This window comes from Loxodonta africana, chromosome 1 (assembly GCF_030014295.1).
Source record: "Loxodonta africana isolate mLoxAfr1 chromosome 1, mLoxAfr1.hap2, whole genome shotgun sequence".
Classification (NCBI taxonomy): domain Eukaryota; kingdom Metazoa; phylum Chordata; class Mammalia; order Proboscidea; family Elephantidae; genus Loxodonta; species Loxodonta africana.
In genome coordinates, this window is record NC_087342.1 from 151440885 (window position 1) to 151459350 (window position 18466).

An 18466-nucleotide genomic window follows, 5' to 3' on the forward strand; every position below is an offset into this window, starting at 1 on the left:
CTGAAGGTCTCCTGGGGAACAAGCATCTGTTGTGTGAAATGTAATTGCATAAATTCTGGTTGGCCTCATGGTTGCCCCGCAGCCAAGGCTGGGAGTAGAGCACCTATGTTAACGAAGAGATGCTTATAATTCAGGTTGACATCCCCTAAAGAGTGTATGATAGTCTGCCAGCTTTTAAATGATGTTTTTATTTTCTGTTGTGTTTTGTAACTGCTCGGACTATGCTTAGAGTTTGATTTCTGTCCGCAGGCAGGCGACACCTGTTTGCACGTTGCTGCGCGCTATAATCACTTGTCCATCATTAGGCTCCTCCTCAGTGCTTTCTGTTCTGTCCATGAAAAGAACCAGGTCAGTGCATGTGTCTTTCCCATGGCCACCAGGCACCCTTCGCACAGGCTGACAGGTGTGTTAGGTAAATGGGAGCAGAGGCTGCTGGGAGGTGGTGCCCTCTGGCCCGTCTGGTATTCCGCCAATGATGGCCTTCGCGTGGGCATTCCATTGAGCTCCAGTGGCCCTGGGTCATCTGGCCTTTAGACTGTGGGAGCCTTTATCATTCCAGTGCATATCACCACATTTGCATATTGAATACTTTCTGGAGATCCTGGGGCAGGTTTTGTTTTTTAATATGATTTTTAAAAGGAAACCTACAAGGTATAGTGTGGCTTAGTAAATAAGCAAAGGAATTAAGAGTCTCATAACTCCCTGAGTTCTCTTCCTTGCACTGCCACTGACTTTTATTTGGGCTGATGGAGTCTCTCATTTCCGTAAAGTTGGGTACATGATCTGTTTCTGTGCCACGCATGGGTTTTTTTCGTATGTTGGGTTTTGCAATAAAGTTGTGATTATTACAGTGTTTCATGGAAATGTGAATGACTGTAGTCATTTTTTTTTTTTTTTTAAATATTGCCTTAGTATTCACTGATACCTGAGTGATGCATTGTTTGGTTTTTCTGAGTTTGGGTGCATCAATCTGAAATAAAAAAAAAATTAAATTGTGATTAGGATTAAATATACCCTCTAACAGTGGTTTCTCACCCTAGCTACATATTAGAATCACCAGGGGAATTAAAAAAAAAAAATTTCTGGATCCCACCCCAGTTTAAATTAACCAAAACTTCTGGGGTTGTTTTCCAGGCAATGGTGTTCTTAAAGAGTTTCCTACCTGAGTGTGCAGCCAGGAGTGAGAACCACTGACCTAATAAAGCAGCCACGCTCTGTTATTCCACAGCCATCCTAGTGGATTCTAGTTCATCAGGTTACCCCACACAGCGCCCACAGACCAGTGCTTCTCAACCTTGGCGGCATGTTAGAATCATCCAGGGAGCTTTGAAAAATCCCCATGCTCTAAACAGTATATGAAACATTACTAACAATGCAGAAGAGAAACTAGATAACTGGGAGCTCCTAAAAATCAAACACCTATGCTCATCCAAAGACTTCACCAAAAGAGTAAAAAGATTACCCACAGACTGGGAAAAAGTTTTTAGCTATGACATTTCCGATCAGCGTCTGATCTCTAAAATCTACATTCTACTGCAAAAACTCAACTACAAAAAGAAATAACCCAATTAAAAAATGGGCAAAGGACATGAACAGACACATTTCACTGAAGAAGACATTCAGGTAGCTAACACATACATGAGGAAATGCTCATGATCATTAGCCATTAGGGAAATGCAAATCAAAAGTACAGTGAGATTCCATCTCACTCCAACAAGGCTGGCATTAATCCAAAAAACACAAAATAATAAATGTTGGAGAGGCTGTGGAGAGACTGTAGGAATGTAAAATGGTCCAACCACTTTGGAAATCCATTTGACGCTTCCTTAAAAAACTAGAAATATAATTACCGTACGATCCAGCAATCCTACTCCTTGGGATATATCCTAGAGAATTAAGAGCCTTTACACAAACAGGTATATGCACACCCATGTTCACTGCAGCACTGTTTACAATAGAAAAAGATGGACGCAACCAAGGTGCCCATCAGTGGATGAATGGATAAATTATGGCATATTCACACGATGGAATACTACGCATCGATAAAGAACAGTGATGAATCCATGAAACATTTCATAACATGGAAGAATCTGGGAGGCATTATGCTGAGTGAAATTAGTCAGGTGAGAAAGGACAAATATAAGACCACTATTATAAGAACTGGAGAAATAGTTTAAACAGAGAAGAAAATATTCTTTGATGGGTATGATGGGGGGAGGGAGGGAGGAAGAGGGTTTTTCACTGGTTAGATAGTGGATAAGGAATTATTTTGGGTAAAGGGAAGGACAACACACAATACAGGCGAGGTCAGTACAACTGGACTAAACTAAAAGCAAAGACGTTTCCTGAATAAATGCAATGCTTCGACGTCCAGCGTAGCAGGGGCGGGGGTTTGGGGGACCATGGTTTCAGGGGACATCTAGGTCAATTGTCATAATAAAATCTATTAAGAAAACATTTTGCATCCCACTTTGGAGAGTGGCTTCTGAGGTCTTAAATGCTAGCAAGCAGCCTTCTAAGATGCATCAATGGGTCTCAACCCACCTGGAGCAAAGGAGAATGAAGAATGCTGAAGACACAATGTAATTATGAGCCCAAGAGACAGAAAGGACCGCATAAGCCAGAGGCTGCATTGGCAAAAGACCAGAAGAGCTAGATGGTGCCCAGCTACAACCTATGACTGCCCTGACAGGGAGCGCAACAGACAGCCCCTAAGGGAGCAGGAGAGCAGTGGGATACAGACCCCAAATTCTCGTAAAAAGACCAGAATTAATGGTCTGACTGAGACTAGAAGGACCCCGGAGGTTATGGTCCGCAGACCCTCTGTTAGCCCAGGAAAGGAGCCATTCCCAAAGCCAACACTTCAGACAAGGATTGGACTGGACTGTGGGATAGAAAATGATACTGGTAAAGAACGAGCTTTTTGAATCAAGTAGGCACATGAGACTATGTTGGCATCTCCTGTCTGGAGGGGAGATGAGAGGGCAGAGGGGGTCAGAAGCTGGCCAAATGGACACGAAAATAGAGAGTCGAGGGAAGGAGTGAGCTGTCTCATTAGGGGGAAAGCAACTAGGAGTATATAGCAAGGTGTGTATTAATTTTTGTATGAGAGACTGGCTTGATTTGTAAACTTTCACTTATAAAGCACAATTGAAAAAACAAAAAATCCCCATGCCTAGGCTATACCCCAAACTAATTAAGTCAGTTGTTGGGGGTGGCACTTGGGCATCAGAATTTTTTAAAGCTCCCCAGCTCATTCTAATGTGCAGCCAAGTTTGGAAACCACTGTTACAGAGCTTCCTCCTAACACACAAAATGAAGTAACCCAGAAATGAAATACACATTTTTCCTGGCTATTCATTGAGGGAAGAAGGCCACGGGGTTGGCTGGATTTTCATGCTGCCCGGAAAAAAAAAAAAAAAAAAAGCAGCAGTGTGCTTTACCTGATCACCTGACAGGGGAGAGAATGAATTGTTTTGTTTCACCATATTTGGTTTATTGACATCAGTCTGGTTGGAAAATAACAGCATTTGCTTTTGGAATTGGCCCACCAAGCCGCAGTTGTCCCTACCCTTCTTTCACAGTTGATTGTCTGAAAACATATGAAACACTTATTTGGAAAGAAATAGAAAACAGTTGCTGCTCAGTGAACACTCTGACTTTCAGTATCTCCAGCCAAACAAAGAACACCCTGAGACTGCAGATTGTTTCCCAGGGCTGGGGTATCACCCTGAAAAGCTTGGAGAAGTAGCATCTTTGCAGCATTTCCTGCTCAGGCACAGCACTCCAGGGGTTCTCTGCCCTCCCACCTGCCTGGGCCACAGAGGCACATGGTCTAGAGCCCAAGGACAGCTTAGTCAGCCTGACCTGGGCTTCCTGCCCATCCTCCTGCCTCAGCATAAGGCTCTCAACAGCCTCAGTGCAGCAGTACTTTGCCTCCTGCCATTAGTCCTGTTTTGTGATTTCTGGTGTCCCTAGTTGGAAAGGAATGTGATATTAGTGCATAGAACATTTAGTTCCAAGATCTTTCTTAAAAGAACGAATTTTTTTTTAAAGAAGGAAAAGAAGAGCCACATAACACATTAACAAAGTGTCCCATATCAGTCTCGGGCTAACCTTAGTTTGGCTTTGAAGACGCAGCAGTAGGCTGTGGGAGGAAAAGGCGGAGGGCTGTGGGGCATGTTTGAGGAGGTTTAGCAGCCTTTCTTCTGATTAATTTCAGGCTGGAGACACAGCGCTTCATGTTGCTGCTTCCCTAAATCACAAGAAGGTAGTTAAAATCTTATTGGAAGCTGGAGCAGATGGGACCATTGTTAATAATGTAAGTTGAGTTGCAACAGTGATTTCTAAAACCAGTCCTATCCCTGTCGGAGTGGGGTGTGTTGTTATGACCTAAACTTCCTACAGACTCCAAGGGCAGGCAGTCTAGCCCAGCTGAGCCATGGAAGACCAAGGAGCTCTGCTGAAGCCACAGTTCTGGGACCTTTGAAGGGGACTTGAGCCCCATGGGTCGACATGAAGGGGACTTGAGCACCAGGGGTTCTGTGTCTAGTCTTGTAGCTACAGTGAGTACTACCTGACATGACCAGGAAGTTCAGAGATGTCTCTAAGTAAACTGTCAAGTGGATGTTACCAAAAGTGAGTCCCAGGCCTGTAAACACATATGCTCCTCAGAAAATGGCCATCAGAGTCATCCTTCTCAGATGGGATCCTTCTCCCTCTCTTTCCCCTTCTTCCTTCTTCCCTCCCTCTCTCATCCTAGGACAGGCTGTAGCTTTTCCAGTGCAGGCACCCTTTTGTCCTCAAGACTGACCCGCAGTCTGTGCCCTCCTGAAATAGTGCAGGCTCAGAGGGGATGGGGGTGGAACAGTTGGGTGGAGTATCTGGAGAGCCAGAAGGTGCTGAAGCTGGTGAAAGGCTGTTAGTGTTCCTTGGCTCCCTGATCTAACTCCTCCTTCCTCCTTTTACCATCTTACTCCCTTCATCCAGTTCTAGAACCAGTCAGCAGGGATGTCATGTAGTTTGGGGTGGCACAGTCACCTCATCCGTGATACCTTGCATACTTCCTTTTGAATCCCGCTGTTATCAAACCTTGGAGCCCTGGTGGCACAGTGATTAAGAGCTACAGCTGTTAACCGAAAGGTCAGCAGCTTGAATCCACCAGCTGCACCTTGGAAACCCTATGAGGTGGTTCTACTCTGTCCTGTAAGGTCACTATGAGTCAGAATCAACTCGATGGCAACAGGTTTGGTTTTGGTAATCCACCTTTAGTTTTTGATTTAATCTCCCTAGAACCTAGATTTTGGCAATGGCTCCCTAATTGCTTTTCATAATCCAGTTTCTAAGACTCTATGGCCAGCCCCTCTTCATCTGCCCTTTCAGTCATATTCCCCACTGTTCTTCAGGGTAAATTGATTGTTTGACTGATTTCATGATCTTTTGTGTTGTTCCCTTGACTGAAATGTCCACTTTGGTTCCATTTGATTTTTACCTTCCCTAATCTCTTTTTCAGGAAGCATTCCTTGCCCACCCAAGACCTCTACCTTTCAGAGCATTTACTGCTCACTAGGTTAGCACTGACCCTCTGGTGCTGTGCATTAATTAACACTTTTGTCAGGCTCACTGGCCTCCCTCATTGGATGGTATGAGTCCCGAGATCAGGGCCGCATCATATCCGTGGTTGTATTTCACTGAGTGCAGAAGGGGCTGGGTTGCCAGCTCCGGGTTAGGGCTGGTCCCTGGTTATATGTGTGCAGGGTTGGTGCCTCCTTACTCACTTGTCCTCTGTGTTCCTTTCCTTAGGCAGGCCAGACTCCGCTGGAGACAGCCCGCTACCACAATAATCCAGAAGTTGCTCTTCTTCTCACTAAAGCTCCCCAGGTAGGATTTATTGCACTTTCCATTTCATTGATTATGTTGGACTACAAAGTCATTGGGACTTCTCTGGTTGCAGTCTACTAAGGCCAATTCAAACCAACTTAAATGCAGTGAATTGATTGGCTCACTAACTAAACAGTGGAAAATTCAGATATCCACATGGGCCTGTAGGATGACCAGAACCAAGGACTTCTGCTCTAGCAGGTTGTTCTTCACACATGTACATCATTTCTCCCTGGGGCTAGATCATTGTCACCAGTAGCTTCCTCGATCATAACTTCTCAGCTACTCAGTCAAGAAAGTTCAAGTTTAAAAACATTTTGGGAGAGGACCATGACTGGCCAGCCTGGGGAGAATGCCCACTCCCAAACAAGTGGAACGGGGACTTTAAGAAGATGGCAGTATCCATCTGACCAAGTGTTTAGAAGGGGTATTTTCCGGGTAAAGGTGTGAAGGGCGGGAACCATTCTGGATAGACAAAGCAGTAAATGTCTACCAGAGGCAGTATAGTTTTTTTCCTTTTTATTGAATCATGATATTTGGACCCATTCAATTTAAAAAAGAATGAAGGCTAATACCATTTGTGTTAAGATTGACATTATCTAAATAATAATAAAGAAATTTAAGAATGATTATAAGTTATTCATAATTCCAGCACCCTGAAACAACTGTTTTGGCTTTTTCATATTACCTTACATAGACACATAATATTTATATCATTGTGCCTACTATATATGTATTACACATATACATATGTACCATATATTTTTGTATCCTGCCTTTTATCATAACTATAATAGGAAAATATTCTGCGGTCTTCATAATTATTCATTATAACGGTAGCATAGCACTCTTTTTTGTTACTGTCTGAAATTTTGTTGAACCATTTCTTACTGTTGGACATTTAGGTTATTTCCAGATTGGAACTATGGTATATTACATTACAGCAAACCCTGATTGGTTTTCATCTTATTCTGGCTAATGTTGCAAGAAGGCATAGTCTGAGGGAGTCAAAGGAAGCTTGTGAACACTACTAACCTGCTGCTTCACAGCCCAATAACAGCCCAGCCCAGGGTTTTAAAAAACATGCCTGATGTAACTAGCAGTTTCTGGAAATGGTTAAGATTTTTGTCTTTTGCAAAATTGATCAGCCTCTTGCCTGTGGACTTGGTCTTTCTCAGAGATCCCTGGAAGTCCACAGAGCACCTGTCAGGTGCTCCTTCGGTAAAAGCTGCTAGGGATGAAAGGATCCACCTCTCTTCAGCTATTTGGATGCAACTCATCAGCGGACTCACATCCTTGAATCCTGATAGAAAAAAATGCTGGTCTCTCATGGCTGAAAAAGTACAACAGTGCACTACAGATGTCAGAATCCATCACAGTTATTACCATTATCTGGTATTTCAGCATTTGGCAAGTTAATGGGCAACCAGCCCCATACAAAGATCATCAAGTCTTGTGAGCTAGAGAACTCCCCAGGCACACAAAGGTTGATGTGTCTTTAACTCACCTGTTGTTAGTCTTCCAGAGCCCAAGGATCTTCACTTGCAGGGAAAACAGCTTTACCCTGGACCATTTTCCTATGCAGTTCTCCTTTTGTGTTTCCATTAAAAATGACTTAAGTTTCTCCACACCCGTATTTAATAGTAAATAATAGATGACATTTTAGGGGAGTTCACTTTACACATAACTTTGGAATATGCATAAATGTTTATGCATGCTGCTCTGTTGATCTATAGTCATAGAAATAGCCTTTCTGTTTGTTTTGGCTGAGAAGAGAAATCCCCTTGTTCTGGCACCTTAGTTGACCATGAATTTTCATGAGCCGTAGCAGTACTAAGAGGATACTTCTTCCCGAGGCCTCGAAGTCAACATTCCTTGATGTCTGTGAACTGGAAAAGATTAATGGCACCCCATTTGGTAGATGTTGTGGCTCACTGAGAGAGGCTGTAATCCGTGCAAAGCTGTTTTCACTGGCTAAAAACATGGTGTATGGAGCGGATTTCTCTGATGATTATCTTGGATTTGGGTGACCTTTGAGTGTCACTTCTCATTTTTGATTGACACAAATGCTGCTGAAAGTGAATTTCAGGCTGACTCTGACACTGGGCCCTGTTTTAAGGGTCCATAAACAGTCCATGAACTGGGGTGAGGGACGGGCAGCAGTTGACTTCTTTCACCAGACTTGACTTCCTAGTGAGTCTGAACTTACCTTTAGAAGTGGCTGAGGGCCGTGGTTCTCAGACTTACTGGCCTCAGGACCCTTTTACTTCTTAAGTATTAGGAAGGCCCACAAAGAGCTTTTGTTTATGTGGGTTATCTCTGACAGTAGTTACCATATTTGAAGTTAAAATTGAGAAATGTTAAAAATATTTATTAGTTTACTTAAAGGTAACAGTAAACCCATTCATGTTAACATAAATAGCATAGTTTTGTAAAAAAAACAGCTATTTTTTAAAAACAAACAAAAGTTAATGAGAAGAGTGATGTTGTGTGTGTGTGTGTGTTTTTTTTTTTTTTTTGCAAATCTCCTTAATGTCACTTAATATAAGACAGTTTGGCCAAGAGAAAATACGATGGGCTAGTTCAGGTCCAGTGTACCAAGATGGTGAGGGAGGCTGTGCCTGGTTTATGTAACCCTAGTTGATATGAGTGGGGCCCCTGGAATTGTGCAGCCCACAGCCTGCACACACGTACTTGGCAGTCCTGGTTCAGCATATACATGTTGGTTATTATTGTCATAAACTGTAAGCTCCTTGAGATCAGGGACCGCCCCATCTCTGGGTCCTGATAACACTCAGCATAAGACCTAGCAGGCATTGTAGTAGGCAAGAGATGCTTGTTTGATGTGAATACTTGGTCTCCCCCACTAGGTTGTAAGTTCCTTTAGGTCAAAGCACCAGGTCCAAGGAGAATTCTCTCATGCTGATGCTGCACACACCAGTGGTTTGTAACAGTGCCTCTTGCCTCCTTCAGGTTTTGCGCTTCAGTCGTGGGCGAAGCCTGAGGAAAAAGAGAGAGAGGCTCAAGGAAGAAAGGAGAGCCCAGTCTGTGCCAAGAGATGAGGTGGCACAAAGCAAGGTGGGGGGTAGCCCTCCCGTCCCTCCCCCCTCCCCTATACAGTGAGTGGGAAGCCATCTCCCTACTTTCTTTAGGTTCATCTGGCGGCTGCCATGCTGTCTTTGCCTCTCCTTCCCCACTGGGGTTCTTCCAAGTGTGGTCAGTCTTTCCCATTTGGCTTTGTGTCCCTACTCTTCCAACGTTTCAGAGCATGTGTGTGTGCTGCCCATCTTTTCCAGCATCCTTGGGTGGATATGTTTACTAGCCCCATGTATCTGTGGCCTTTGGACCCCCATGTGGGCAGCACTGCCTCTCTGACATCGTGCCCTTTAGTTGTGGTTCTCAAAGTGTGGTATCTAGTGCATCACCTGGGAACTTGCTAGAAATGCAGATTCTTGGGCCTCACCTTAGACCTCTTGCATCAGAAACTCTGGGATGAGGCCCAGTAACCTGTGTTTGAACAAGCCTTCTTGGCGATTCTTATTTGCACTAAGGTTTGAGAACCACTGTTGTAAGTTGCTTCCTTTCTTTCAGAGGGAATTGACCAAGGCTGTGTGGTGCAGTGGTTAAGAGCAATGGCTGCTAACCAAAAGGCCAGCAGTTTGAATCCACCAGCTGCTCCTTGGAAACATTATGGAGCAGTTCTACTCTGTCCCATAGGGTTACTATGAGTCGGAATCGACTCGACGACAGCAGGTTTGGTTTTGGTGCTAGCCCATGTGGCTCCTTTGTGCAAATTAGCAAAAGATGCTTCCTGGGCATACCAGACATGCATGGGATACATATGGTTGGAGTTCAGCTCCCCTTAACCCCCCTCACCCCCTCAGCTAGGGGCCCTTGTGGAGTGAAGAGCTTATACAGTTATACATGGTAGCCCTGGAGTGAACCATTCCTTTCAATTCTACCAAGAGAAAGTCCCAATATAGGGACTAAGCCTGATACCTTTTGGCACATAAAAGTGTATCACCAAGCACCTGCTCTTCTGTCTGCCATTTCACAATCCTCTCATCGATCTCCATGGTTAAGGTAGTGTCACTATGATGAAGTTCCCATGCGACTCATAGATACTGAGTTGTAGAAGTTCTCTTGAGGACCAGAGTTTTTATTTATTTATGTATTTGTACTTTAGATGAAGGTTTACAGAACAAACTAGTTTCTCCGTAAACAGTACACATATTTTTTTACGATATTGGTTAACAACCCCACAACATGTCAACACTCTACTTGCTCAACCTCAGGTTCCCTATTACCAGCTTTCCTGTCCCCTCCTGCCTTCTAGTCTTTGCCCCAGGGCTGGTGTGCCCCTGTAGTCTCATTTTGCTTTACGGGCCTGTCCAATCTTTGGCTGAAGAGTGAACCTCAGGAGTGACTTCATTACTGAGCTGAAAGGGTGTCTGGGGGCCATCCTCTCAGGGTTTCTCCAGCGTCTGTCAGGCCAGCAAATCTGGTCTTTCTTTTGGAGTTAGAATTTTGTTCTACGTTTTTTCTCCAGCTCTGTCTGGGACCCTCTATTGTGATCCCTTGTCAGAGCAGTCAGCAGTGGTAGCCGGGCACCATTTAGTTGTACTGAAATCAGTCTGGTGGGGGCCATGGTAGATGTAGTCCATTAGTCCTTTGGACTAATCTTTTATTCTTCCTTGCTCCTGAAGGGGTGAGACCAGTGGAGTATCCTACATGGCTGCTCACAGGTTTTTAAGACCCCAGATGCTACTCACCAAAGTAGAATGTAGAACATTTTCTTTATAAACTATGTTATGCCCGTTCAGCTAGATGTTCCCCAAGATTGTGGTCCCCATAGCCCTCAGCCCAGCAATTCGGTCCCTCAGGGAGTTTGGATGTGTCTGTGGAGCTTCCATGACCTTACCTTATACAGGTTGTGCTGCCTTCCCCAATACTGTATACTGGAGGGCCAGAATTTTGATATTACTTCCTTTCAAAGAGTTCTCTCTGCCATGAATTGTGGGGGTTCACATCCAAAGAGTGAGTAGGGTTCTGTTTTGTTGAAATGCAAAAGACTAAAAATCTCTAGTGCTGAGGTGCTTTGTGTGTGGTAGATTCTTGGAGTTCTAGTGCAAAGGATTAGACCCAAGAATACATTTAGCTTGGTACCTGGTAAAGGTAATAAGGAAACCCTGGTGGTATAGTGGTTAAGTGCTATGGCTGCTGACCAAGAAATCAGCAGTTCGAATCCACCAGGCACTCCTTGGAAACTCTATTGGGCAGTCCTGCTCTGTCCTGTAGGTTCGCTATGAGTCGGAATTGACTCGATGGCATTGGGTTTGGTTTGGTTTCTTGGTAAAGGAAATAAAGACAAAGTATTGAACTAACCAGGCAAAGCGTATATATTTAGTTAAGACCACCACCCTATGTCTGGAACTTACCTCCTTGGCAAAGATTCCCATGGGTCCCTTAGTGGGTGGAGCCTTGCCAACAGAATTTTACCCCGTTAGTGAAAAAGGTGGCGGGACAAGTAGAACAAGCACCTTATCGCTTCTCTCAGGTGGAAATCACCCTTGGCTAGTACCTGACTGGGCTCCTCGCTAGTTGCTTCTGTTCCCATGTTGGACACGTGGGTTTGTGGGGAACAAGGGAAATGTCAGCAGCAAACCTGACCTTCTCCCCAGTGAATGCTATTATTTTACTTCCCCCTGTTCCAAGGAACCACCTTTCATCTCAATTAAGAAAAAGGATAGGAGGTCCTCAGGTGTTGTACAGGTTTTGAGCATTGCTTTTCTGCAGCATAACCATTCTCTGGGGGCAAATTTTTGTGCCCCCTGCAACCTGGCCTTGGGAAGGTAGAACAGAGTGTAGTATCTTTCAGCACAATCGATCATCTCCCCAAAGTCAAAGGTATTAAAGAAATGTTTTGTGGGGGTATGAAATGAACAAGAAAATGGGGCAGCAGAAGCTTCTTAGGTGTCTTGGCCTCTTTTCTCTGTAGGGCAGTGTCTCAGCAGGAGACACCCCCAGCAGTGAACAGGCTGAACCCAGAAAAGAAGAGGCCAGAGAAGATTTCCCATCAGCGTCCCCGGAGCCCAGAGCAAAGGACAACAGGAGGAGAAAGTCGAGGCCCAAGGTCAGGAGGCACGTGAGAGCAGCTGAGAGGGTGACTAGGAGGCAGGTCGGCAGAGGGCCCTGGGACTCTTCATGCCCAACGGCCGAAAAGCTACCTCACTTAGCTTGCTGGTTTGGAGCCAGAACGTAGAAATTAAATCTGGCTAACTTGCGACACAAGGTTGGCATGCCAGTAGATCTCTTTGACATGTGGTGTTTGGAATAGAATGCCTTGAGGTGAAGCAAGAAGGGTTCCTTGTCCTAAAGTGGCTGAGATGGGAGCCAGTGGCTGGTGTCACTCTCACAGATGTCACTAGTTTTAAGGGTCTCGTCTCTTCTTCCTCAGGTGTCAGCCTTTTCAGACCCCACTCCACCAGCAGACCAGCAACCTGGACACCAGAAGAACGTGCATGCTCATAACCACCCTAAAAAGAGGAGCAGGCATCGGTGTTCATCCCCACCCCCTCCCCATGAGTTCAGAGCATACCAGCTCTACACGTTGTACCGGGGCAAGGATGGGAAAGTAATGCAGGTACCTGGTGCAGAAGATAAAGCCACAAGCTTCAAACAGGGCCGTCCGTTTGACACTATTCCTGGAGGCTGCTATCCACTTTGCCAGTGATTTGATAAGACAAGAGTTTGGAAGATAAATTAGATGGCCCTGCTGACTTAAATGGTGTAGATACACCCCTGTTGGTTATGCCCAAGCAGACAGAGGTTTAGTTGTAAAGCTTTCTGCACCATCCTTGTTGTTGATAGCTGCTGTGGAATTGACACCCAACTCATTGGTGACCCCATGCATAACAGAATGAGTACTGCCCAGTCTTGTGCCATCCCCATTGGGGATCAGACCCTGTGATCCATAGGGTTTTCATTGGCTGATTTTTGGAAGTAAATCACCAGGCCTACCTTCCTAGTCCATCTTAGTCTGAAAATTGAACTGAAACCTATTCAGCACCGTAACAACACACGAGCCTCCACTGACAGATGGGTAGTGGTTGAACATTAGTTGCCTTGGCCGGGAATTGAATCAAACCCAGGTCTCCCGCATGAAAGGTGAGACTGAACCACCACTGCCCCTGTGCACCATCCTTAGGGGAATAGATAATCTTGAGGACCTAGGGATAAGCACTTGGGGATAGGGGCCATATTTTACCATCTCTGAATCTTCTTAGTGCCTATAAGACAAAGCTTGGCCTATAGAACATTCAAGAGTTGTGACAGGGTTCAGTCTGTCTCCTCTATCATCCGTATTCTCAGCCCCTGTTACACTGTCTGGCATGTCATAGGTGCTCAAAACGTATTTGTTGAAGGAATGAATGAGTCGTATGGATGCCCTTTTTGTTTCCCTTTTAGGCACCAATAAATGGCTGTCGATGTGAACCTCTAATTAACAAGCTGGAGAACCAGTTGGAGGCAACTGTGGAGGAGATAAAAGCCGAGCTGGGATCTGTTCAGGATAAAATGAATACAAAGCTGGGGCATATGGAGAATAAGACCCAGCACCAAGTAAGCAAGTGGGCCAGTCACCTAATTGCAAGGTATTCTGGCACAAAATGAGATCAGGAAGTGACCTCAGTACCCCTTCATCCTGTAAACTCTGCCCTGAGTGTCGGATAGGCTCTCAGAGAAGAGGCTGCTTATGTAACCTTGTTAAAGCCTGTTTATTTAAATCACTTAAGAACATATTTAAATTGCCCCTTCTGATTTTAAGAGCAATATATACCCATTACAGAGCATTTAGAAAAATGTGAAAATTAGAAAGGAAAATAAATCACCTATAAACCCACTATGATGAAAAAGCACTATAAATATCTGGGTTTTCTTTTCTTCTAGTCTTTTCTTAATGCCAGTGTGCTCCACATACACCCTTCTCCTGCACACAAAATTAGAATAACTATGTATATAGTTTTCTCTCTGTTTCTAACTTTTTCTTTTGAAAAATTTCAAACATAAAAGTTGAAAGAATAGTATGATGAACACTCATATACCTTCCACCTAAATTCAACCAATTTCTTGCCATATCTGCTTGTATGTCTTTCTCACATGCACACTTTTTCTTTGTTGAACTTTTTACTGAATCAAACACTCTAGCTGTGTGTACCAGCAGCAATCTGTCCTTTAACAAACCCTCCAGGTAATTCTGACGCATGTGGCAGTTTGAGAACCACTGGTATAGATGTCAATTAGGTTCAACTTAAATATTTTTGGCAAGAATACTCCATCTAACCAAGACTAATGGTGTGAACTTCAAATTGGATCACATCAGAAGGCACATAATGTCAGGATGTGTAATTATTAATGATGCTGAATTTGATCACTTGGCTAAGCAGGCAACCACTACCACCTCTCTGCCTTGTAAAGGTTCAGTTTCCTTTTGTAGTTAATGATGTGTGGCCAATATAGATTTTTTAATATTTCATTATGCTAAGATATATTTAATAACAAAAACTTGCTATTTTAACCATTTTTACGTGTACAATTCAGTGACACTAATTACATTTACCATGTTGAGCAACCATCACCATTATTCATTTCCAAATGTTTTTCATCCTCCCAAACAGAAACTCAATACCCCTTGAGCAATAACTCCCTGAATATAGATTTTTAAAGTACTTTAAAAAACTTAGAAATAACACATGTTCATTGGGGGAAAACGTTCCACATTACAGAAACATGTATCGTAGTGACATTCCCCAGAAATCCTTACCATTCCCAGTTTGGTGTATTTTCCCATAGGTTGCCTTTTTTATAGATAGTAACCTGGATAATCATTTTTAAATAAAAATGGAAGTATGGTCTATTATTTTGCTGTTCTTTTCATTTAGTAATACATCTCAGTCATGTGGAGTTACCTTGTACTTTTTAATGGGTGCGTACTATTCCTGTGTGCGGAGGTATGCATACAATTTGCTTCCTGCTTTCTTCACTTAATTTTATAGCATAAGAATTTTCTTGGTGTCATAATAATCCAGCGTATTAGTACAACATAATATATTTAACCATTCCTTTTTTTTTTTTTTTTTTAGGGTAGACTTTTTTAAGTTGCTTATAGTTTTTTACTATTCTGAGTAATGCTGTGATGAACATTTATCTGCGTAAACTTTGGGTTGCTTTGTGGACTGTTTGCTCAGAATTAGAATAATTTGAGTCCAAAGTTAAGAATATGCTTTAGACTTGTAAATATTGGCAAATTACTTAATAGAAAAAAAAACAGAAATGTTGTACCAATTTATATTTCTACCAGCAGTGTCTGAGTTTCTATATCAAACCTTTTCCATCATTTAATATTATGATTTTTAACAAGTTTTTACCAAATCGATTAAGGATATTTTATTGTTTGATTTTTATTTCTTTGTTTACTGGTGAGGTTGAACATTTTAAGGTTTATATGCTATTTGTATTTCGTGGAAAGCCCATTTTGTAAGAAATCTTTTCATAATTATAGTAGTTAAGACTGTTTTAACTGTGGATTAAAAAACTCACTTTGGCTAGTCTAAGCCCAAAGCAGGTTGGATTAGGTGAGTGTTCACAAGGACTCCTAGGGCAGGGGTGCCTCTGACTGAGGAAAGGAACAGACTGAGGGGTTGGAGCGTAGTGAGGAATCCAGGAGGGCATCTTGTCTTTGCTTCTGAGCTTCTGCTCCATTCTTTCCTCTTCCCTCATAGCCATTTGTTCTGTTTCCCCCAGATTCAAAAATTGCCATTGTTGGGTCCAAGAAAAGTGACAGATTGGGGTGTAGAATCTTTGTTCTAATTCCAGATTCCAGGGAAAGGGCTCTGGCCTGTATGAGCCAGGCGTTAGCACCTGAACCCATCAACCATAACCTGTGAACAAAGCCATGCATAAACATGGTGGTTCCCACCCTAACCATTTGTGTAGAAGGAAGATAAGGAGGTAGGGGGTGGATAGACCAGTCCTAGAACACAGGAGGGGGTTAGTACACAGAAAACCATGGTGACTGAAGAGACAAAACAGAACTCTTGTATCTCCAGAACTGATGTTTTTTTTTTTTTTTACCGTTTGAATATCTGGGTGTGGAACTGCACTTATGTCCCTGAGAGGAGAGGAGCTCACCGCTGAGCCATTGTGGGCTGGCTTTGGCCGCTAACAATGGTTCCTTTCTCTTCTGGTGTCTTGGCAGTACACCTTGTCAAAGTGGTGGAAGTTTGGCTTTGCTGGGTGTTAGGGCCCTACAGGAAACATAAAGGATAAAGGGGGGACTCAGAAAGGCATGCAGTTGAAAGGTGACAGTCACTCGTTTTATGAAGCAATTCCTTAAACTCCTTCCACATCCTTCTTTGCACATGCTTTGGCTACTTTCAATGAAGCACTGAAGTATTTGCTCACTGGGAAAGCTGGATGAAAGCCCTGAGGATTCAGCTTGTTTCACTACGTTTTGGGCAGCTGCAAACATTGTTTATTAAAAAAGAGGGGGGCAGTAGCTCCATACTTTTTTACTTTTTCCTTATAACAAGTCTTAGAAATAATGTTCTAAGGCCTATAAAAATCTGTTTTGCCTACGATGTCTGCATTGGTTCAATTTACGGTCCCTTTTTTTTTTTTTTTAATCCTTTACGACTTTAAAAAATGAGAAAAAGAAACAATGGCCAACATAGAAATATGATCAAGAATTCTGAAAAACTCAAGTTTCACAAAAAGTATGTGAAATAGAATGAGGAGCTGAGGTTTGCTTGCTTGCTTTCTGGCCCCTGCCTGGTACTTCCTGAGCCCCTCCTCAGAAGTCGAGAGACCAGGACCCATCTTGGTCATGCGCTCTTTCCTGTTGAATCCTAGATGCGTGTGCTGGACAAGCTGATGGTCGAGCGACTCTCAGCAGAGAGAACCGAGTGCCTGAACCGGCTGCAACAGCACTCAGACATGGAGAAGCATGAGGGAGAGAAACGACAGGTAAAAACCAGTCCTAGCCATAAAAAGAAATGAAGTTCTGATACATGGTACAACCCATACATTAAAAACGTTGTTGTTGTGTGCTGATGAGTCGATTCCGGCTCATAGCAACCCCACGTGACAGAGTAGAACTGCCCCACAGGGTTTTGCATTTCCAAGCTCCGAATTAGCTGGTGTCTACTGTCTCGTAAGTGAGTCTCCGAATTTCCCCCCTCTCATCCCTGGTAACCCACCAAAGAACATTGCTTTCTGTGTGTAAACCTATACTTGACTTTTTATAAAAGTAGTATCATACAATACTTGTCCTTTTGTGATTGACTTATTTCACTCAGCATAATATCCTCCAGATTCACCCGTGTTATGTTTCGTGGACTCATCATTATTCTTTATTGTTGCGTAGTATTCCATTGCATGTATGTACCACATTTTGTTTATCCATTCATCCATTGATGGACACTTAGGTTGTTCCGCCTTTTTGCTATTGTGACTAATGTTGCAGTGAACACAGGTGTACATACGTCCCTTTGTGTCCCTCTTGCTTCTTTAGGATATATACCTAGGAGTAGGCTTGCTAGATCATATGGTATTTCTATTTCTGACCTTTTGAGGAAGTGCTATACTGGTTTCCATAGTGGTTGTATCATTTTACAACCCTACTAGCAGTGTATAAAAGTTCCAGACTCCTCACAGCCTCACCAGCATTTGTTTTCTGTTTTTTTGATCAGTGCATTTTTGCGGGTGAGTTGGTATCTCATTGCAGTTTTGATTTGATTTGCCTCTTGCTAATTGCTAATGAGGAAACCCTGGTGGCATAGTGGTTAAGTGCTACGGGCTGCTAACCAAAAGGTTGCAGTCTGAATCCACTAGGCGGTCCTTGGAAACTCTATGGGGCAGTTCTACTCTGTCCAGTAGGGTCGCTATGAGTCAGAATCGACTCAATGACAACGAGTTTGGTTTCAGATTTTTAATTGCTAATGAATGTGAGCATCTCTTCATGTGTTTGTTAGCTGCCTGAATGTCTTTGGTGAAGTGTCTGTTCATGTCCTTTGCCCATTTATTGATCGGATTGTTTCTCTTTTTGTTGTTAAGGTGCCATAGGGTTTTCTAGACTATAATCTTTATGGGAGCAGATCACCAGGTCTTTCTCCCATGAAGCAGCTGGGTAGGTTCACATTGCCAACTTTTTGGTTAGCAGCCAAACACTTATGGTAAGTCAAATAAGTTAGATGCAGAAGGATAAATACTATATGATCCCATTTAAACAGAGTATCTAGAACAGGCAAATGCACAAAGACTAAAGTTTATTAGTGATTACCAAGGGCCAGGGGAGAGAGAAATGGGGAGTTATTGCTTAAGAGGTACTGAGTTTCTGATTGGGGCGTTGAAAAACTTTTGGAATTAGATAGTTGTAATGGTTGCACAAGATGGTGGATGTAAGTAATGTCACTGAATTGTACACTTAAAAATGGTTAAAATGTCACAATTTTTGTTATATATATTTTGCCAAAGTAAAATTTAAATAAACAAAACCAGTATCTGTCAGTTCTTAACTTATAATTCATCA

The 18466-nt window shown here is 43.1% G+C and overlaps 1 protein-coding gene across 3 annotated transcripts in view; it reads left to right on the forward strand.

Moving 5' to 3' along the window:
* ANKRD6 (ankyrin repeat domain 6) overlaps nt 1-18466 on the forward strand; it is a 195435-nt gene that overhangs the window by 170168 nt on the left and 6801 nt on the right. The window contains exons 7-14 of one of the 3 annotated variants that reach the window (XM_064288964.1): nt 250-348; nt 4223-4321; nt 5803-5880; nt 8854-8958; nt 11879-12013; nt 12338-12523; nt 13348-13500; nt 16789-16902. In XM_064288964.1, coding sequence (XP_064145034.1) covers nt 250-348; nt 4223-4321; nt 5803-5880; nt 8854-8958; nt 11879-12013; nt 12338-12523; nt 13348-13500; nt 16789-16902 — 969 coding nt within the window. The remainder of the gene's footprint in view (nt 1-249; nt 349-4222; nt 4322-5802; nt 5881-8853; nt 8959-11878; nt 12014-12337; nt 12524-13347; nt 13501-16788; nt 16903-18466) is intronic. The other 2 variants (XM_064288965.1, XM_064288966.1) reach the window with 2 other exon arrangements.